Here is a 22,531-nt window from a genome sequence, read left to right as displayed (position 1 = left end):
AAAGTCGAGGAGAGTTTCACATGTGAGATTTCTAAGCGTTGAACATAACTCAATAACAAACTTGAACAATAATGTAGCACCTAAAAAATGTTATACCGTCATACAAAAAAATTATAAATACAAATTATAGACATTATTTCAAATGCCTTTTTAGAAGTTTATTTAGCTTAAAAGGTTAGACCATTGACCATTAAAAAAGTCTACTTAAGTATATTATATTTTGTACTTTGAATTAAATAATACATTTGTTAACCTTTTTAGTAATTTAAGCTTATTAGTATATATTAAAATTTCACATATTAAAATATTTTATTATAAACTAGAGTCTAAATATGATATAATAAATAGTCAAGTTCTCTAAAAAAATCATGTTAAATATCAAAGGAGAGTTTATCTAATTGATCTATTAGTTCGCCCGTCTATTTAAACTTATATCACATTGTTTATTTAACGATACTAATTTGAAATAGACTTTTAACGTAGTTAACATGTCATATCAAGTTTTCAGAAGACCATGTTTAAGCCTAAAGAATAAGCTCTGATAGGTAAAGCTTATGCCTTACAAATCCCAAATATGCCTAACATATTTCCATCCATACATAAATTTTACAAGAAGCACTTGGACAAGGACGCATATCAATATGATTTTGAGATATAATCATAATTATAAGCACGTGGTTAATGATTTTATTTGCAGCGGTTGTGTATAAAAGAGCATTTATTTTAAAATTAATGGAGCTCATTAGCTAGATAGTTGTTCCTAACTTGAGACTAACATTTTGGATCCAAGTCATCAAATTATGTATGCAGTAACTATGTTGGATAGTTAATTTTTTTTTTCTTAAAAAAAAAAAACTTTTTGGCCATTCTATTTTTAGAAAAATTAGTTTTGGTTTCTCTTAACCTTAACAGGATCCAAGTCATCAAATTATGTATGCAGTAACTATGTTGGATAGTTAATTTTTTTTTCTTAAAAAAAAAACTTTTTGGTCATTCTATTTTTAGAAAAATTAGTTTTGGTTTCTCTTAACCTTAACAGAATAGAAAGTTTTGGTTTCTCTTAACCTTAACATTCTTTTGGTTTCTCTTAACCTTAACAGAATAGAAAGTTTTGGTTTCTCTTAACCTTAACAGAAAATAGAAATTGGTTTTTTGGTAGTGGCCAGGGTTTGAACCCCGGTTTTTTGGTAGTGGCCAGGGTTTGAACCCCGGACCTTGCATATTTTATGCATTGTCCCAACCAACTGAACTAAGCTTGACTTTTTTTTTTTTTTAAAAAAATCGATTTGTGTTCTCTTATTTAAGTTTTTGTTGAATTTTGATCCCCCGTCTCATTTTTGGGTTATTTTTTATAAGAAAAATGCTATTTCTAGTGAGAAATAAGCATAGCGAAATTTTCCTGACTAGTGTTTATTACATGATTTATAGTTCACTTTCTATTTTTCAGTCTCACCTCTGTGTATTTGGCAAATAGTGCATTGTGATTGACTGCTCTTTATTTTTGAAAAGATCGTGATGCTTCGTTTCTAGAGACATACCGGTGCTCTTTTTATAATGTTGTTTATTCATTTATGACGTTAAAGCGATTATTAGGTCACTAAATATTCATGACACATAAAAATATGTCTTTTTTTGGCAAAAATATGTCTTATTACCACTATCACATCATAAATGAATAAATTACGTTTTAAAAGAAAAAAAGACCTGAAATGAATGACCAAAATTAAGAAGAAAAAACTTTAAATAGGGAGACAAAAGACCGATTTTTAAAGTAGGGTTAAATATGTTTTTGATCTCTATAAATATGTCAACTTTTCGTTTTAGTCCTGCTAAAATTTTCCTTTAACTTTTAGTCCTTACAAAATTTTTCATTTTTACTTTTGGTCCCTCCACTACAAAAAACGCGTTGAATTGAGGAGGTTATTTTGGGGAGGTTTTAAAAAACCCCCGCAAATTAGTTGAAACAGTGACGCACTCCCATTTTTGTTCTAACAAATACTTATCAATCTGCAGCAGTTTAAAACCCCCGCAAAATTAAAGCAAATTTTTCCTTTTTCTACCTATCCCGCCACACTTTCACTTGTGGCGCACTTATATTTTCGTTTCCCTCTCTTCTATTTCATTAAAAATTAAAAACAAAACAAAACCCCTTTGTCACATTATCTCTTTCTCCCTCACAGATCCAGAACCTTCTCACTCTCTCTCACTCACAGATCCACCGCCTCTCTTTCTCACTCTCGCCGCGTGACTCTCCAGAACCGCTGTTCCAACACTCACTCTCTTCCTCTGTCACTCTCGCTGCTGTCAAACCACTCCATCACTCTCACTCTCTCCCTCCGTCACTTTCATTGTTCCATCACTGTCTCCCTCATAAAGGTATTTTTATTCTATTTTCCATAAATCAATTTGTTCAATAATTTGGGAATTAGGGTTTAATGAAATTGTCTTGCCTTTGAATTGTTTTAATGAAATTAATAATTCTAGGGTTTGAGGCTTTTGATTTTGATGAAAAATCAATATTTAGAGTTCACCAATATTTTCTGCAATATTACAATTTTAAGACAATTTTAGGGTTCTTCAATAGCTATCACAAGCCATGAACAAACTTTATTCAACTATGATACAGTGTTTCAACTCTTGAAATTCTTTGTGTAATTAATTTTGTCGTCTTAGGGTTGAAAAATAACTTTTGGAGTCTAGATGTAAGTAATTGAATTTGATGACAGTGGAATGAATGTCAATGTACCATTGTTTATTGTGTTGTGGATTATTTTTTGCTGCTGTGTTGGAAAGCTATGTTTGAACCAATTTATTATGTCTATTGTTCTATATAAACTCTGTTTTGCAGTGAAGTATGCACTCTTTTGACATGATTTAGTGTGTTTTGATATGCTATGGTTTTGCTTTAGGAAAATTTGTCTGTATCCAAGGGGGGATGGAGTAGACGACTACTTATCAATTTACTTGGAGGCTGAGAAAACTGCTAATATGTTTAAAGGGTTGCGAGAGAATAATGAGTATTTATTATTAGGTATATTGTTTGACTCATTTACTTTATGAGGTAACCTGTTAAATGATTTTGAGCTCTAATATATCATTCTTACCTGGCTGGGCATTATTCATTCCTTTCTTCTTGATATTTAGGCATTATTCATTCTGAGCGTGCTAATGGAGATAGAACACACACACATTAGATATGGTATTCCTACAAATTTACTTGGCTAAGTTTTGAAGTCTTTAGACATTGATTTATGCTTTTACATGACTGACTTAAGAACATAATTGCTACAGGTTTCCAATGCGAAGGTTTTTGTCCAGGACTCTCTTGGGATGGAAATTGAGTCTCAGCCTCTGCCTATATCTTTTTTTTTTTTTTTTGAACAGCCAATATATTAAGCAAGGAAAGCACAAAGAGTACTTGTCCCGCATAGGAGGAAAAAGAGTTACAAACGAGAGCCAAAAAACCAGCAGCATCTCGGCACCAAACAACAACTCAACAAAAAACCCCCTACAAACCAATACACTAAGAAAAGGATCCAAATAACCAAACCAACCAACAAGAGCAGAAGCTGATAAAACACCAGAAACCACTGCATCCTGGCAGCTAACACGCACCAAACCGATCAGCTGCAGCAGAAGCACAAAAGGCAACTACCCAAGCAAACTAACAGCACCAAAACAGCCCCAGCAGGAGAACAAAACAGTCAGACCAGCTTTTCTGATATACAACCGATGGCAGATAGCAGAACAGCAGGACCTCTAACCTGCACAAAACACCAAAACCAGCCCATCCAGATCACCCACGAAGACACAACAAGTAAAAAATGTCAAAGCATATATAGGATTCCTGATGAAGTGGCTAACTTCTTTGGTTCATCTAATGTGAGTTCTTTTATGATCCTATCTTTGTTCCTTTCTTTGACGAAATAATACATCATGTGACTTTTTTTTGGTCGAATACATCATGTGATTTATTAGATTGTATATGTGGGTAGCTTTAGTTTTTTTTTTTTTTTTTTGCATCAAGCTGGACAAAGTAAGTTATTTTACTTTTTAATTTAGGATGATTCAAGAAAGAGAGTTAAGTACCCGTCCAAAATGATAGATGAAAATAGCATTTCAAGTTTAAATTAACCAGTCCTGTTTTACTTGTTGTGAACTTCTGATACAATTATATGCCAATAAAGAGCGTTATGTTAGTTTGGTGCTTTTCTTAGTTTGGTTCAGAGCACGATCAATCTAGTGTGGTATTTGTTTTACTTTTTTCTGTAAGTTTTTGGAAGCTTTGTCAAATATTTTAACTAATGAAGTGTTTTCTTTTTTAATTTCAGGAGACAAATGTTGCAAGTGAGCCTAATTCGCCTTTGAAGGAAGAGGATCATGTGGTGGAAGCAACTTCTGATGTTTTTTAGATTATATAAAGGTTTTATATCAAACTTCAAACAACAATTGGTTGATTGTAGAACTTCTAAGTTTTTAATTTTAATGGAAGGTTGAGCAAAAGATATGACACTATGTTTTGTTATGATATCTCTTTTAGAGGAAGACATATTTTATGATATTATTATGAATTTGTTATGTATTGTCACAATTGATATTAGATTATATATGGATATTTTGGACACGTTGTTAGTGTTACATATTTATTTTGGAATTGAGGATATTGATAAATTTAAATCTTACAATACCAATAAATTGCAATTAAAAGCAAGTATAGATTAAATGAAGAAAAAATTTATTTAACGAAAAACAATTATATTATCTTTTTATTAAAGGAGGTTAAAAACCCCCACAAAACAAACAAAAAAGAAATTAAAAAAAATATAAATCCCTGTATCTAAGGAGGTTAAAAACTCCCGCAGATTAAACATTTATATTGCGGAGGTTTTGGGATTGAATACCAGCGGTCACGAAAAACCCCCGCAGTTAATTTGTGGGATTAGTATAAGCGGGGGTTTTGAAAAATCCCGCAAAACATTCTGTGGAGGTTAAAAACCGCCGCAAAATAGCTCTAAAACCCCCGCAATCTAGCGCGTTTTTTTGTAGTGCTCTTTTAAAGTAAACTCATATGTAGAATTCATATTTTTGAATAAAATTTTGCAAAAAAATTCATAATAATATAAGAATCTCTCCCAAAAAAAATAGATTTTTTTAACAAAACATGAATTTAATATGAATTTTTATATTTTTTATGGTTAAAAATTCATATTTAATTTATGCTTTGGTAAAAAATTCTATTTTTTTTTTACAATATTCTACACATTTCTGGACAACTTCATTAAAAAAAATACAAAAGTTAACTTAAAAATAGGGACCAAAAGTAGTGATTGAAAATTTTATAGGGACTAAAAGTTGAAGGAAAAATTTAGAGGGACTAAAACGAAAAGTTGATATATTTATAGAGACTAAAAACATATTTAACCCTTTAAAGTATAACAAAAACACAATATATATTTTTAAGATATGGACCAAAATTGCCTTCAAAAAAACATTCAATTTAATCCAGATGTATGTTTTGTTGCATCAATTTAATTTCTCTCTTTTTTTCTCAAGATTTAATTTAATTTCATACTTTGCCATTTGAGGAAGTAGAATCAATATGAACTTAGCGAAAAATCAAGAAGAAGATGAGACGATATAAGGCCAGAATTAAATCAACCGTAGGCACATCGAGAGGAACAGAGGCAGAAGCAGTTTCTGAGATTAACTGAAAACATATATAACCAAAATGTGAACATACACAAACATACATATACTGTTATTGATATACATGATGTGTATGGAACCATGGTCCATGTATCTGCGTAGAAATATGAAAAGTTCAAGCAAAATATTTATACCTCCAGTCTTGAAACAACACAAGCAATTCTTACATCATTTCCATTAGTTAGAGAAGCTTTCCAATGATTTTGATGAAGTAGAAAATTCTGGTATTGATCTTGGAGGAGAAAACATTACAGGTTTTGGTGGCATTTCCAAAGAATCCATGCTACCTTCCAACATATCAATAACTTTACTTATTGTAGGTCTATGAGTAGGAATTGTTTGAATGCACCACAAACCAACCATAGTCAATTTCTTAGCTATCTCATTTTCCTCATTAGACATTACCCCATCATCAAGTTCCAAATCATTTCCATGTTCAAGCTTCTTATAAATCACCAAATGCGGAAAATATAACTCGCTTGAACGACTAGCTTCAACAATGTTAACATTCTTCCGTCCACCAACCATTTCTAGCAACATCATTCCGTAACTATAGACATCAGACTTGTGTGAAACGCCTCCGAAACTTTTGTTGAAAACTTCAGGAGCTACATATCCAACCGTCCCTCTAGCGTTTGACATTGAAATAATGCTCTCATCCCTTGTGCTTAGTTTAGCAAGTCCAAAATCAGATATCTTCGGATGGTAAGTTTCGTCCAAAAGAATGTTATGTGGCTTAATGTCGAAATGAAGAATCCTAGTGTTGCACCCTTTATGCAAGTACTCTAGTCCTCGAGCTATCCCTATTGCAATCTGGTGTAAATTCTCCCAACTCAATGAAGGACTAGTCGTAGTTTTTGCCGCCTTTTCGGATTCTTTGTTGTGACTTTGAATGAACTTTTCAAGTGAACCATTGGACATAAACTCATAGATGAGAGCTTTTTTGGTTCCATCAAGACAAAATCCTAAAAGAGTGACAACATTAACATGAGATGTTTTGCATATGCTTGCCACTTCATTGATGAAATCTTCTCCACACCCTTTTGACTCATTCAATAGTTTTACAGCCACAGAACCACCATTGAGCAATTTTCCTTTGTATACAGAACCATAACCACCTTCTCCTAGTTTAACTTTGAAAGATTCAGTCATTTTCTTTATATCAGAGTAATTGTATCTTTTTATATTCAGAGGACCTTGACTTTCAAGGAAGTCTTCTATATGCTGATTGTTCCTTGTTATTTTGCTGAATTGTGTTTTTATAAACTTCCATATCCTAGCTTTATTTCGGCATATTATGACAGCAATAAGAGGTAGTAACATTCCAGTACCTATGAAACCTATCAAAGTCCAATGTAATATTTGATTAATTTTAGAATGCATTAAATAGTATCTTATATATACTCTTATAATCTTAGTAGGAAATGTAGAAGCAAATTGGCTTATATTTGTCTATAAGAGCACATGTGCTTAATAATTTAATAAGGAATACTAATATATTTGAGAGAAATTTGTACCTATAACCAGCTTCAACACTTTGCTTTTTTTGCTACCTGAAATGAAAAACCACATTAGTCTTGGATTGATAAGGTTCACAACTTTATATTATATTAATTGATTAATTGAATTGAACAAATGTAAGTACGACATTGTGATAGGAAAATGAATATCTGACTTGGCATCTAGAACCTAGAGGCAAAAAGAAATAAAGTGAGTGTGCCAATGTTGGAAAATAGTTTCACTTTATAAATCATATTTTATTATCAGGGATATGAATCGATAATTATACCAATTTGCATATATACATACATACATGGAGCAGCACTTGAGTGCCATTAATGGCAGCGTGCCATTAAATCCTGGCCATTAATGGCACCCACACACACACATCACATACACACACTTGAGCAATGTGTGACCCAGATCTAATGGTATGATGTCATTAATGGCACCAAAGTATTTCCCACATGTGGAGCACTTGGGTGCCATTAATGGCAACCAACAACCGTATGTTATGTTCAATTTCTATCCATGTGGGGCTGCTACTAAATTACGCAGGAAAATAATGATAATAACTAATAAGTCAACATGGAAAAAGGTGTCAATTATAGTCAAGTAATGTGTGCTACTACTATTTGTTGTGCTAGTGTCCAATTTTACATGACTTGTTTTTCAAACTGTCTTTAAAATGAAAAGTATCAGTAATGTTTTTTTATAGTAATTATTATTCCTGATATTGGTGTTTAGTTTACCTATATATCACGCAATTATGCATAGCTTCACGTCCTTTTAAAGAAGATAAATAGTAGAAGGGTTGTTAGGTGGAACGTCTACATTGAAGCATCCAAGTTAACATATGATGTTAAAAAAATCAAATAGTGGATGATGTGTCATAATTTAATTGGTTTCACTGCAACAAATATCCACTGCTTTAGGTCATATAGTCCTGTCTCATGACACCCATGGTGCATTAATTTATTTCCTTGAGCTTAAACCCTATCCATTGAGGTCAATATGAACAGAACTAGATCTCTCAAAAAAAAAAAAAAAAAGAACAGAACTAGATCTCTAAATTATTTTGACATTGCTTCAAGTATGATGATTAGATGCATACACGTTAATATTAGTTTACAAGCACATCGCATTTGCCCGAACCAGAAGAGCTTGCATTTGTTAGGACAATTTAGATTAGATCTACTACGTGTTAAATTAATTTACTTTTTTTCCTCTCATACTTTTTTTAAACACATTTTTATAGAAAGTTAGATATGAAAGAAAGACAAATTACGCCGTTAATTTTTTTTTTATGACAAAATTAATCATTTTAAAACTACATTTATAAACATGAAAGACACAACATAATTATGTATACACTACGCAACATTGATATATGATGGCATATATGATCTATATCATATTATACCCAATATAGTGATGTTACTTTTGTAGTAGTAAGTAAATACTGAATGAAAAGTGTACTGAATTGGTTTTTAAAAAAAGTGTTTATAATGAATAGACAATTTAATTAAGCGTTTATAACATAAATATTTATCATATAGGCGTTTATATTCCCTCAAAAAAAAAAGTCATATAGGAGTTTATATAAAAAAAAATTAAATCAAATCAAATCAAATTATTTTCAGATAAGCTTAAATTATTTTCGTAAGCAATTATGAAGAACTTATGAAAATAAGCTGAAAACAATTTATGACCATAAGTAATTTGTGTAAACTCTTCCATGAAGTGTAACAAGTATGTATGTTAATAGATAAGGTGAAATAATTAAGTTTATAGAAACAAATGTTTATCCCACTTAGTAAAATTATAGAATGAGCTAAACATGAATGTACTACCAATAAAACAAGTTTATGCAACACAATAAATAGCAAGTACTCGTGCATTCACACTATAAAAAAATATGAAAAAATAGAGAAGAAAAGAAAGAGTGCATACTTTTGTGAGCAGAACATTTTGCAGCATGAGTTGATCCACCAGGACAATAACAAGAAAACTGAGAAGAATCATTCTGATTGGTACCACATGTTCCTCCAGATTCCCTACACACTTCACACTCTGAGGACCACCCTGCACCTTCATCATACTTCACATCAAATCCTTCTTGCACTACCTCAACTCCACTCTCTGAAACAGTACCATCCATAGAAACTTGCACTTGAACACTAGCCCCACAGTTCTGAAGGTTTGAGAATTGGTTTTGTAACTGAGTTTCATTCTTCACCACGTAGAAAACATGTTTATTACTACCATTCTTTTCACACGTAAAACTGTTTATGTTTTTTCCAATAATTGAACTACTTTCAATGGGACAATTATAAAAAACAGTGAGATTCTGAACGTTTGGAAGAAAAGTAAAGGGACTTCCATTCAAAGAAGTGTTGGTGAAATTTGAAGAACAAATATCATTGACAAGATTTGTTCTAACAATTTTCATGGTAGAAGCTGTTTGGTTCATGTTTAGTACATTGAACTTTTGTGAACCAATTTGAATAGAAGTGTTTTGGTTATCCATGCAAGTGAGTTTGAACTCATTTTTGCCACAAATATTTGGTCGGTTCTTTCCCCAAAAAGGAAATGATACATTTGTGTTTGTTCCACATGTGAAATATGATTGGTTGCAAGTAGAAAAAGTGTCATTTTTTTGCGAGTTGGATTGTGGCAAAATTGTTGAGCAGAAAATAATGGTGAATAATATAATGAAAAGGGTTCTCATTGTTGCGTGGTAGAGCTTGGAGTTGGATGTGATTAAGATGAAGAAGAAGCATATACAAGGTGTATTTAAGGAGAGAAGATTCAAATGTGGAAATATACAAAATGAAGCGTGGAGAATTTGTTGTGACTATAGTCTAAGCTATATTATTATTATAATTGGTGTGCTAGTTATGAAAAGCTGGATGCAATCAATTAGTGTTATATTATATATTTGATTATTGGAAATGATAAAGACTTATAAGTGGAAAACAGAAGAAAATGTTGACTTATTATATAGATGGCAGGGCAAACTCAATGATTTTAATTGAGAAAAAGGATATATGCCACTAGCCTCTCTCTGGGAAGAGGGTGGGAAACTGCCAAGTACTTGTTTGGTATGGACTAGCCCACTATTGTTGTTTTTGAATTTTCAAACTGTTGTATTTGGATTTCCAAATTCTATTATCTACCGAAGTTGTTACTAGGTTGAGTCACGACCAGGTCGCTCTCTTTAAGACGTTTCGTGGCACTACCCAAAATTGTGCAAGGTAGACTATCAACCACGCCGCCTCCAGGATAAAACAAGTCCAACTACAACTGTTCGATTAACTACTGCACTGTAGAAAGTCGTTCGAGATTTACACCTTCGAATATGGTACTAAGACCACTCTTTAATACTGAAACCACTTTAATATGATATTATTACCATTCTATATGGTGCTAAGACCACTCAAATATGGTGTTTCCACCATTCTAACCTTTAAGTTCTCCAAACTTTCAATATGGTATTACGACCACTCAAATATGGTGATACCACCATTTCTCCTCAAATAGAAAAAATATTTAAATAATTTATATACTGTTAAGATCATTCATAATTCCGACGGGACATTATTATTACGAAAGGGACTATGATCTTAATAGTACTCTTTATTCCGAAGGGACTTAGATTATTGAAGGGACTATGAACTTAAGACCACTCTTAATTCCGAAGGGACATTAAACCAAAAAGGGACTATGGTATTAAGAACACTCTTAATTTCGAAGGGACAGAAAGGAGTAGAAGCAGAAGAAACTCGTTAGCACAAGTCGGAGGGAGAAGAGAGAAATCGCACAGGAAGCATCAACTGTGCGATTTGGTGTGTTTTTTGAACTGAGTGGAGTCCTCTATTTATATAGAGATTCTGTAATTGTTTTAGCACAAATTGCGACAACAGTTACTCTTAATGGATTCTGTTAAAATGAAGTTTATCCATTAATCAGTTCAACAACACTTGTGGATAGTATCAAAAGAAACAAATCCACAAAAGTGGAGGAAACAAACTATTAGATTTGAATGAAGGAAATATAAGAAATTCAATTAAATTCTTATTCTTATCACAACCACCATAAGCTAAATTTATGGGAAGTGATATTCTTGAATAAAAATAATAATTACTATTATTTTTATTATTATTAAGTATTTAAAATTAAATACCGCAATTTAAACACTACTAATGTGTGTGTTCTATTTTATGTGGGACCCCCACACTCTATTTTTTCAATTCACACAACATTAGATCAAAGTATGATTACTTCGTGTTTAATCTTCCAATTTATTTTCCAACATCACACTAATGTTCCAACAATCCCCCACTTGAATTTAAAAAATGGTTTCAATAATAACGTCAAAACGTTTCTATAAGGTTGCTAATAAACAAAGGTGTCACCTACAACTTGAACCTCTGCATAGCGAGTAAAATTCTGATTAACAAGAGTTGCTTACAGCATTGAACTCTATCTCAGACATAGAACCCACACACAAACCTTTTCATAAGGTGTATTCTAAAAGCCCGTGCGTTTATGGCCTTGCACGTGTATCCCGGTTTTAACGAACGCTCTAGGTATTCTGCCCCGAATCCCATAGGAACCGGCCATTAGTTCCACATTCGTATAGGTGAGTCTATCAAGAGTACTCCTGTAGCTATGTACTCCACTCCAAATAGAGTATAGATTTCATTAAGAGTTTCTATTATCTCATCCTTCTGTCACTACAGGAATCATGCTTTCTTACTTTTAACATAACATGTTCTATCACTTGTGACTTGTTATTACCCATTGAACCTATTTCTTGGGATCTCCAGTCATGTAGGTCGGGTTACCATCACTTATGACCTTTGGGCATTAGTCCCATCCTATTGGATGTGTTTAGGACTTTCTTTTTAGTAATTCCTTTCGTCAAAGGATTGATTAATTCTTTATCAGTACGTACATGATATACTTTAACTGTTCCTTTTGAGAGTAGCTAGCTCTCCAATACTTTATGTGTTCGTGACTTAATAATCGCCTCTTACCATTGTGGTAACGATTCTCAATTTTTGTAATAGCTGCAGACTATCACAATAAATTAACACTTTTGGCAACGGTTTTATCCACTAAGGGATCTCAACTAGCAAGCATCTTGTCAACTTGCTTCTCCACTAGTTTTCTCTAGTGTTCTCATCTCAGATTCATTCCATAGTGGACTGAGTCAATATCATTTGTTTTAACAAACAACTCCTCTAGTGATGCTCAATGTGCAAACACTAGTCGCTAAATATTCATCTGAAAGATGTTCTATTTTATATCTTGTACCATTTAAGTACAATAGGTTACTCCTAGTGAAGTAATCCTAGAGTCATAGTCTTCTTAAGGCACCTCATGACTCTTTCTATAGCATGGCAATGCTTTTCTTTTGTCTACTAGTAAACTTGCACAAGAGTTTTACGACATCGACAATGTCGGGTCTAATACATTCATTGGCATACCTAAGGACTGCCAATGATGCTCGCATATTCTATTTGTTTAACTTCATCTCAAGTGTTCTTACACTTGAATCATAATATATGCTTGCAAGTTTACACTCAAATAATAACATTTTCTTAAGATCTTCTCAACTTTGTGAGATTTATCAAAAAAGTTCTCTTTTCTGATCTAGTAATCTTGAAACCAAGAATTACTTCAACTTTGTCTAGGTCTTTCTTATCAATGTTATTGATAAACAATGATTTCACATAATTCATAACATGAATCTTTAAACCAAATATGAGCAAGTTGTCTTCATAGAGACATATGATCGTGCAAATATTATTTGTCACTTTCATTCACTTTATACTCATTCGATAACATTAGAATGTCAAATTTTTCATGTCATTCCTTAAGAATTTATTTTAGACCTCACAAAGAATTATCTTACTTACATGTCTTGTTTTCTTGTCCATGAACCGCAAAACTTTCAAGTTGTTCCATATAGATTTCTTCTTCTAGTTCACCATAAAAAAAGGCAACTTTCACATCCATTTGAAGTACTATCGAGTTATGAACGGCGGCTAAAGGGACTATTACTCTTATGGATATGATTTTCGTGACTGGTGAATGAATGTCGAAGAAGTCTATATTTTTCTTTGTCTAAAACCTTTGACTACAAGGAGAACCTTGTATTCATCAACCGTACCATCAGGTTTTAGTTCCTTTTTCCAAAATCAAAATACAACCGATTGGTTTTGCAACTATGAGACAAGTCAACCAAATGTCATGTTTTGTTAGACTTTAGAAAATTCATTTCATCGTTTATAGCTTTTTGCCATAATTCAGCATCCAATGAGGATATAACTTCTTTCAGGCTTAATGAATCTTCTTCCAATGTATAAACCAAGTTCATACTCTTTAGCAATTTTAGCTTTCTTACCTCCTTGAGGTTCTCTAACATCTCGTATGATGTTTCCATAACTATTTCTAATTACATGAATGTGATTAGATATAGTGCCCCCACTAGTTCTTAATTTTTAGAAGGGAATTTATTTTGCCCCCCGCTAATGTCGAGCTCCCATTAGAGCCTCCACTAGTGCCCCCACTATTCTTTTAGTTAAAGGGGTAAACATTTACATAGAAATCGACATCTTTTAAATTATATGATCACTTTAACATTTAGGTCATAAAACCTATATGTTTCGTTATTTATCACATACCAGATGAATACACATTCATAGGCTCTACTAGTGAGTTCAACTCTCTTGGGTGCGAAATCCGAACTTATGTCAGATAATCTCAAGTTCAAAGATAAGACAAGTTGGATTGTCTTTTCTTCAAAAAATTCTTAATTAGAATTTTTGTTCATAGACTTGGGTACTCTATTCAATATAAATTTCAATTTTTTTTTTGTTATAAAAATTGAACATATCAAGCGTATCAATTTTATTTTTTCCAACATTGACAGTCATCAATAAATATGATAAAAATATCATTTTATGTGTCATCAAATTCACACATATCATAATTTATTATGTTTAGAGATTCATATTCTCTAAATTCTGATTTATATGAACTTTTGGTTCATATATCTTGACTGCAATAAATAAAATTGTCTAATCATATAACGTTGGAATTAAGTCCAAGTTAGTCAAGTTTAAAATATTAAAATCACACAACTAATGAAATAGAAGGAGAATTTAATTTTTAACATACCATCAAAGTGCAGTCTTTTCCCACAAGAATGCATGGTACACAAGTCTTTCTTTAAGTCTGAGTCAACTCAGTCTTATTCAATAAAAATCTGAAATTCAGATTCTTTCTAAACATAAAGTACAATTCCACAACTCCATTTATTTTCTTTATCGCAAAGTTATAAGTTCGAAGCTTTAGTGGCTATGGTTCATAGCTGGTGCTCAATATTATAACAATATTTTTGTTTTTTTGAAAGAACAATATTATAACAATGTTGTTGTGCTTAATCTTAGAGCCTTGATCTATCGATATCATCTGAGCATAATTTTTTTTTCCCAATACTGTTTTTCAAGTGAAGTGTGATACTAAAACAGCACGTATGAATTAAAACCGTAAGCTTATTCAATTATCATTCCTTTAACTCAAAAAAAAAAACATCAGCGTCATAAAATACTGAGGAAAATTATGGGATTGCATCATGTCGGATGTGTCCAGATATGGCTTACTTGCAATTAACTCCACACTTTACAAAAAAGAGATATGTGAGTTTCATAGTGTTGTTGTTTGCAACAAGCACTTCATCGTGTTCAGTCGAAGGATTTATTTTTATAGCTTGATTTATCCTTAATGTGTTTAGGGACAACTTAACCTCCATATGTAACTTCTTCGGTAGACATAGCATATAGAAACGTCTTAAAATTGTTGTTTTTGGATTTTCAAACTGTTGTATTTGGATTTCCAAATTCTATTATCTACCGAAGTTGTTACTAGATTGAGTCACGACCAGGTCGCTCTCTTTAAGACGTTTCGTGGCACTACCCAAAATTGTGCAAGGTAGACTATCAACCACGCCGCCTCCAGGATAAAACAAGCCCAGCTATAACTGTTCGATTAACTACTGCACTGTAGAAAGTCGTTCGAGATTTACACCTTCGAATATGGTACTAAGACCACTCTTTAATACTGAAACCACTTTAATATGATATTATTACCATTCTATATGGTGCTAAGACCACTCAAATATGGTGTTTCCACCATTCTAACCTTTAAGTTCTCCAAACTTTCAATATGGTATTACGACCACTCAAATATGGTGATACCACCATTTCTCCTCAAATAGAAAAAATATTTAAATAATTTATATACTGTTAAGATCATTCATAATTCCGACGGGACATTATTATTACGAAAGGGACTATGATCTTAATAGTACTCTTTATTCCGAAGGGACTTATATTATTGAAGGGACTATGAACTTAAGACCACTCTTAATTCCGAAGGGACATTAAACCGAAAAGGGACTATGGTATTAAGAACACTCTTAATTCCGAAGGGACAGAAAGGAGTAGAAGCAGAAGAAACTCGTTAGCACAAGTCGGAGGGAGAAGAGAGAAACCGCAAGGGAAGCATCAACTGTGCGATTTGGTGTGTTTTTTGAACTGAGTGGAGTCCTCTATTTATATAGAGATTCTGTAACTGTTTTAGCACAAATTGCGACAACAGTTACTCTTAATGGATTCTGTTAAAATGAAGTTTATCCATTAATCAGTTCAACAACACTTGTGGATAGTATCAAAAGAACAAATCCACAAAAGTGGAGGAAACAAACTATTAGATTTGAATGAGGAAATATAAGAAATTCAATTAAATTCTTATTCTTATCACAACCACCATAAGCTAAATTTATGGGAAGTGATATTCTTGAATAAAAATAATAATTACTATTATTTTTATTATTATTAAGTATTTAAAATTAAATACCGCAATTTAAACACTACTAATGTGTGTGTTCTATTTTATGTGGGACCCCCACACTCTATTTTTTCAATTCACACAACATTAGATCAAAGTATGATTACTTGGTGTTTAATCTTCCAATTTATTTTCCAACATCACACTAATGTTCCAACAACTATGAAACAAAGTTTTTGTGTACAAAAGTGCTTATGTTTGATGTTTCAACTTTTTTTTTTCCAACCGCTGAACTTGCAATTTGGCTTTGTTTACAGTTGATTTTAAATCAATTAGTGCATACTTTGTATCAGTCATAGTAATTTTGCAAAAGTTACATTTATTGACAAAGGCACTTAGAACAAATGGGTCATTAATTTAGTTTAAATAATCACTTTTTCATTTTGTTTATACTTAAAACTTCTAGAAGAGAAGCAGCTAATATATGCTCCAATAGTCCAATTAATTAATTAATTAAATATGTCATTTCGTATGTTTGGCTGGCATGTAGTATAAAAATCACCTATATCTATCATATTTTTGGCATGGAAGCCAAAAAGTTCAATTTCTGAGCGTGAAGATCCACAATACTTGGAGGAACATGCATGAGCTGTATAACTTGATTAATAATAAAGCTTTTTATTTACACTTGATTATGATAAGCTAGGATATGCCGCAAAGTGATTTTGACATCGAGTAGAAACCTAGCACGATACTATGTGCTTGGTTTTTGTTGGGTTTCAAGTGTGTCTAAGACTCTTAAAAGACTTAGAGATCACATCTTCACCAAAAACCTTAAAGCATCAGGTATATAGATCCCGAACTCCACAACAATTCACCGTTTCATAAAAAAAACTCACATTTACACAATTTTCAATGCCATTTTTCAACGTAAAAATCAAACTCTTTAAATTGGATCTTCACATTTGCGTACGTTTGATGCTATTGGCCGCATATCCAAACTTGCTAATTAAACAGAGAAGTGCAAGAAGCATAAACAGCAGGACTATCAATAAAATCGTTTAGTCATTGTAAACTGTAAATTAGTTTATAGTGCTTGGCCAACAAACCCTTAGTGTGAAAATTTTATTTAATAATTTATTTTATAATATTTATTATCAGACACATTAAGATAAGTATATAAATTATATATTTGATTCTTTATGAACACATAAAGCTAATTGTTTATAGAAAGGGAATGCACTCAATTGTAGTTGTTAAACCTTTAGAAATTAATCACTTGTTCATATTACTTTAGATATTACAATTTCAATAGGTTTTGATTCACACATAGTATTACTTTGCTGAATGGAAACATGTGAGGTAAATCCTTTGTTCAAGTTACTAATCTTATTCGGTTCCTCCCTTTATCTTGGATGCCTCCCCCTTTTAAGAGTTATAAATATAATGTGGATGTAATTTTTTTCTCATGCAGCTGGACAAACAAGTTTTTGTATGTCCTTACGGGATCATAATGGTGATTAAATTTTTGCTAGTGCTAGAATTGACTGTATGTATATCTCACTCATTTGTTATGGACTATAGGGGATTAATTGATTCAACCGCTTACCTTTTTTCATTAGGCTATTGGCAGGTAAAAAAAAGTTGTTGAAGAAGAAAATAAACATGTAAGGATCTTCTAACTTTAGGCCAAGAAGCCGGAAATGTCACCCGACTTTCTTCCTAAAAGAGTTGGTTGGGACAATACAATGAATTCGAATATCAAATTTTCCTTTTATTCATCTTAAAAGTGAAATCCTAGTCATTAGACTTATAAAAGATTTGTGATATTTACTCCTTGTTAATTGTTTTTTGGTCAAATTGTAATTCGTCGAAATTATGATAAACATAGCAACACTGGCCTAGTGAAGGCAGGTTTGCATTTTTTTTTCTACAAAAGAGGAACAAGGCCCATATTTCAAACAATCTTATAATGGGCCTAGAAAATAACTAAGCCTAGTCTAACTAGAAACAGAGATTAGAAAATTGCTCTTCTCCCTTTTAAAATTGTTCATTCTCTTAATTGTGCTCAACATGACTTAACTCTCGCTCGACTTTTTCAATGGAGTTAACTCACGCAGACACATGAATGAGCAAAAACAAAAGAGAAAAGAGTAATTTTCCAGAGATTAAAGTGAGAGCCCAACATAAGCCAAAAGACATTACATTTTTTGGGCCAAGACTTGACACTAAGACTCTAAAGCATATAATTTATGCTCCAACTGCTAAAATTTTTATATACAGCTGAAAGTCAAATAATACTTTTGCTAATTCAACCTTGAAGCTCCATCAATGAGGTGTTATATCACCACCGTCTGATTGTGAATCTGGGAAGCTGTAAGGTAGGCCATTCATGAATGGTGATGTGGCAAATGATGATGACCAGTCGATGCAACCTATTTGTGCATTATTGTTGTTGTTTGCTACATAGTTGCCGGTCTCTAGACAATTATCACCAAAATAGTTGTTTTGATCATATGTTATAACTGGTGCTTGATGATTATTGTTTGCAAATTGCTCCATGGTTTCACCTGTATAGTGAGATTCAATAAATAAATTAATTCATAATAATTGAATTTATGATCTCACTCTAAATTTCATTTTTCAATTGGAAATTTACTTTTGGTTAAATAATTTTGGATAGTCACATAGAAGTAACTTATTATTGATTATTTGAACATACCTTGAGTTAACAAAGCAACGTTGTCATTCAAAACATCATCAATTTCCTCCAACTCATTCCATCTAGCATATGCTTCTCTCACATAGTTTTGTATGTAGCTCTGCAAATTAAATGAACTATATAGGTTAAAAACCAATGCATAGAAAAAGGTAGCAGTAGAAGGACAATTTTAGTATAAATAAATGTACCTTGCCCAATGTGTTGTTAATGTCTCGGATGGGAATGGTTTGGCCATTGATGTTAGCTCTAACCATTTGGCATATTGCATTCAAATGGATGGTAAATTGAGGACCGCGGTAGACATAGAGTTTGTTTCCCATTACACAAGTCTTTGCATGCTTAATTGTCACATCCCACATTTTCTCGGACATACCAACGCCTAAAATCTGCTAGCAAAACCATATAATTGAGAATGTTATTTTAACATCAAAAATTTGAAAACATAACCTATAAATATACATCATTTATAATTATTGGTTAGATTCAAAGCGCGAGAAAAAACTACTAAAAGATGAACGTGTATCAACACCGTATATAAAAATACATTGTGCGACGACAAAGTTGTTATCTAAATAACTAACATTTATAACATTAACTTATGTTTCATATATACATAAAAAAAATTAACCATTTATTGAACATTAATAATGAATAGTTAGAATTATCTCAAAAAATAAAAAATAATGAATATATAGTTAGGAGAGGGTTTATATAGATTAAGATGGATAGTTACCTTTCTGAGCCTAAGAGGGTCAACTACAGACAACTTGAGAAACTCTTGAACTGTTGTAATCCCTTCTGAGGTCAACTTTTTGTGAAAAGCTCCGTCTTTACCAATCTTCTCTAAACGCCAAACTTCATCCTTTAGACTTGGTGGATGATGTTTCTTGTACACTTCATTTGTACGAAAAAAATTATTGTTAGAAAACAATTGTAGTGTCATCCTCATCAAGTAGGAGAACAACTATTACTATAAGACTAAAAAGGTTGACCCTATATGATCCTTTATTTTAGTTATAACCCAACAACCGTAAAATAAATTAAACAAAAAATGAAGATTGTTACCAACTAATCATTAATTAACAGTAGTTATTAACAAATCATTGCTTAATTAAAGCTGCAGCTACCACCAAAGCATATATACCAGGTAGCTAGTTTAATTAGCTTCAATGTGATGCATTTAAATGAAGAGGATCATTTTCTATATGCAATCATTTGACCAAAAAAAAAAATCATAGAGAAAAATAAAAAAGTCAGAAAAAAAAACTTATTATACATATTATAATCAATCATGCTTGCATATAAATTAGAATATCTTGAAGGTGCATTTTCAGTGTGAATTAGTTTTGTAAATTCATCATATTTTCTCATAAGTCTTGTAAAACTAACCCTAACATATTGGATTCTCATTAGAAATGAGAGTAAATATAAAAGAAAGAGAAAGAAAACTCACATTCGCCACGGTGATCCTTAACAACAAAAGCTTCGGTCATGCCTTCACGAATTCGGACACTTTGATTAGTCCCAGGAGCAATTCTAACAGCAACTCTAAACTTTCTACTACGTATCCAGCTAGAATTATCGGTGAACTCAATATCCCCAATTGGTGCAATTCCATCCCTCATAGTAAGATTCAATTCTCCTGTAAGCAATGGCCTTTTCCCAGTTCTCTCTTTCACAATACTGTTATTGAATTCCTCACTAGTCCATGATGATTCATTTTCACTAGAAGGAAAATCTCCATCAAGGACTACAATTTCTATCTTGATTGGGTGTGCTAGACTTGTAGGGACTATTTGGTCATTGCTTTGGTCAACAAGAATCACACTGATTGGGTTTCCATCCGTGTCTAGTATTTTGCTACCTGTGAATATTGGAAGTGAAAGTTTATTTTTGAACATGAATTGAAAACTTAATGGTTCTTCCATTGCTTGAAGTCTCAATGAAGGTGACTTTGTTATTGATCGTGGTGGATAACATTGTCTCATTGCTCGTTCAACCTCTTCATTCACCTGATCATATCAAAGACATGTTTGTTACAACCTTTTCTTTATAAAAAAAAAAAAAAAAAAGTGACATTTTTAGATAAATTTTTCACATTTTATCTCTTTGTTGAGATAAATTTAGTCACGGTACGGTTCACATTAATTTCATTTCAAAATTATGGTAAAGTTGAATGGTTACTTAGTACTTACCACTCTTCTAAGTAAAGGTTCCAAGCCAGAGAAAAGGTTTTGCATGTTTTTCACCATAACCACTTCTCCTATCACCCTGCCACATGAGAATTGAGAGTAATTAATGGATAGTAGAGGATATATATTATGCAACATTAATAACCAAGCTATATATAAAAAAATGAAAAACTTTAATGAATTGAAAGAATATGATAGAATGAATGAATATTGGGTTTGTTAATTGGTTTAAGGAACAAAAACATACGAAGCAAAAGAAGGTATTGTTGCAGTTCTTATCCGTTTGTCATTTGGTTTGTCTTTGTCTTGATTAGAATCATCGAAAAACCGTTTTGCAGCCATTTTGGTAAAGAATTTAGGACCAGCTTGCTTTGATGTTATTGTTGGTTTAAGAAAAGGTTGCAGTGAGTAGCTATAGGTGGAGGAATGAAAGGCATAATGAGACGATTTGAGTTTTATATATGGGAAAAGAAGAAGCTTCTAGGAATATTGGAGGAAATAGCCAAGCAAATAGATAGAATTAGACTGATTTTTATTTCATGTATATAAGATGTAAAGACTTTGGATATCAACAACCATCCCCAAGTCAACCGAAATCTTTATACAAAGCTAAAAGGTAAGTAGGACCCGGAAATTATTGATTTGAATATACCCCTTGATAATGACTCAATTTGGTGTAGTTTAGGAGAAATATTTGATTTGTCACGAGCCTGAATAAAAAAGGTATTTAAGTACACATACATAAAACTACTTATCGTTTAATTATTGCAATAACACTCATCATTCTTGACAAAAAAAAAAAAAAAACTAATCGTATCAATACCTTTTCACTTTTCTGAGTGTGTCTAGATCTTATGACCAAACATGATTTTCGCTCAATTTAGACACAAAAATGACACCATGTTTATGTTGTGTGCATGTAAGAGCTTCCGCTTGAAGGGGGGTATGATGAATAGATGGACTCACACTTGAGGGGGAGTGTTATGTGCAAGTGTGAGTTATATGTCCTACATCAGATAGAAAAGTAAAGCTTGAACACCTTATAAGTAAGAGGACCCATAAATCCATTGGCTTAGGGTTTTGGGTAAGAGTGTGGTGTCTCTCTTGCTTATGCGGTTGTTCTGGCCTCGATGTGGACGGTCCCCCTGTGGGGTATTCAGGGTTCAAACTCCGACATGTGCATATATTATACAATATATGTAACGCTAACATGTGTTCTTAGTATGCTTGTATTCAAGGTTCAAACTCCGACATGTGCATATATTATACAATATATGTAACGCTAACATGTGTTCTTAGTATGCTTGAATTAAAAATTATGCTAATCTATTTTTAAAAAAGTTGAAAATATTTTTTTTCTCAATAAATAATTGCTATTGTAGAATCCTTAAAAGTGTCTTTATGACACACGTTAGCATAACCCTTAGGCTAATATTCCACAAATATCTGAGTTTTGTTTTAGTGGAGCAATTGGTTGATTAGGGTTTACTTATCTTTTATCTAAATTTTAGATTATCATATTGCATATTCCTAACAATTACTTCCATCG

General features: G+C 32.3%; 2 protein-coding genes and 1 long non-coding RNA gene across 4 annotated transcripts; 1 reads left to right on the top strand and 2 right to left on the bottom strand.

Annotated features, from left to right (window-relative positions):
• Positions 1 to 2,154: 2,154 nt before the first annotated feature.
• Positions 2,155 to 4,624, top strand: LOC146934631 (uncharacterized). Of its 2 annotated transcripts, XR_015007834.1 has the most exons (5): positions 2,155 to 2,376; positions 2,910 to 3,031; positions 3,145 to 3,199; positions 3,292 to 3,882; positions 4,332 to 4,624. It is a non-coding gene; the product is annotated as an uncharacterized LOC146934631 (long non-coding RNA). The 2 variants fall into 2 exon arrangements; XR_015007835.1 differs by lacking the exon at positions 2,155 to 2,376 and having other exon boundaries at positions 2,992 to 3,112.
• A 1,070-nt stretch (positions 4,625 to 5,694) lies between these two features.
• LOC146934630 (LEAF RUST 10 DISEASE-RESISTANCE LOCUS RECEPTOR-LIKE PROTEIN KINASE-like 2.1) lies at positions 5,695 to 9,976 on the bottom strand. Its single transcript, XM_085706537.1, has 3 exons — positions 9,160 to 9,976; positions 7,224 to 7,259; positions 5,695 to 7,046 (listed from the first exon to the last, which is right to left on the bottom strand). The coding sequence occupies exons 1-3, from the start codon at positions 9,935 to 9,937 to the stop codon at positions 5,884 to 5,886; spliced, it is 1,977 nt and encodes a 658-aa protein (XP_085562663.1). The 5' UTR covers positions 9,938 to 9,976; the 3' UTR covers positions 5,695 to 5,883.
• An 8,221-nt stretch (positions 9,977 to 18,197) lies between these two features.
• Positions 18,198 to 21,410, bottom strand: LOC146934629 (protein SAR DEFICIENT 1-like). Its single transcript, XM_085706536.1, has 7 exons — positions 21,230 to 21,410; positions 20,986 to 21,061; positions 20,244 to 20,802; positions 19,524 to 19,684; positions 18,979 to 19,176; positions 18,791 to 18,890; positions 18,198 to 18,638 (listed from the first exon to the last, which is right to left on the bottom strand). The coding sequence occupies exons 1-7, from the start codon at positions 21,322 to 21,324 to the stop codon at positions 18,397 to 18,399; spliced, it is 1,431 nt and encodes a 476-aa protein (XP_085562662.1). The 5' UTR covers positions 21,325 to 21,410; the 3' UTR covers positions 18,198 to 18,396.
• Between the last annotated feature and the right edge of the window lie 1,121 nt (positions 21,411 to 22,531).

This window comes from Medicago sativa, chromosome 4, assembly GCF_051527215.1.
Source record: "Medicago sativa cultivar Bolivia chromosome 4, Bolivia_mono, whole genome shotgun sequence".
Taxonomy (NCBI): domain Eukaryota; kingdom Viridiplantae; phylum Streptophyta; class Magnoliopsida; order Fabales; family Fabaceae; genus Medicago; species Medicago sativa.
Note: the sequence above shows the minus strand (reverse complement) of the source record. Positions and strands in the feature narration are given on the sequence as shown.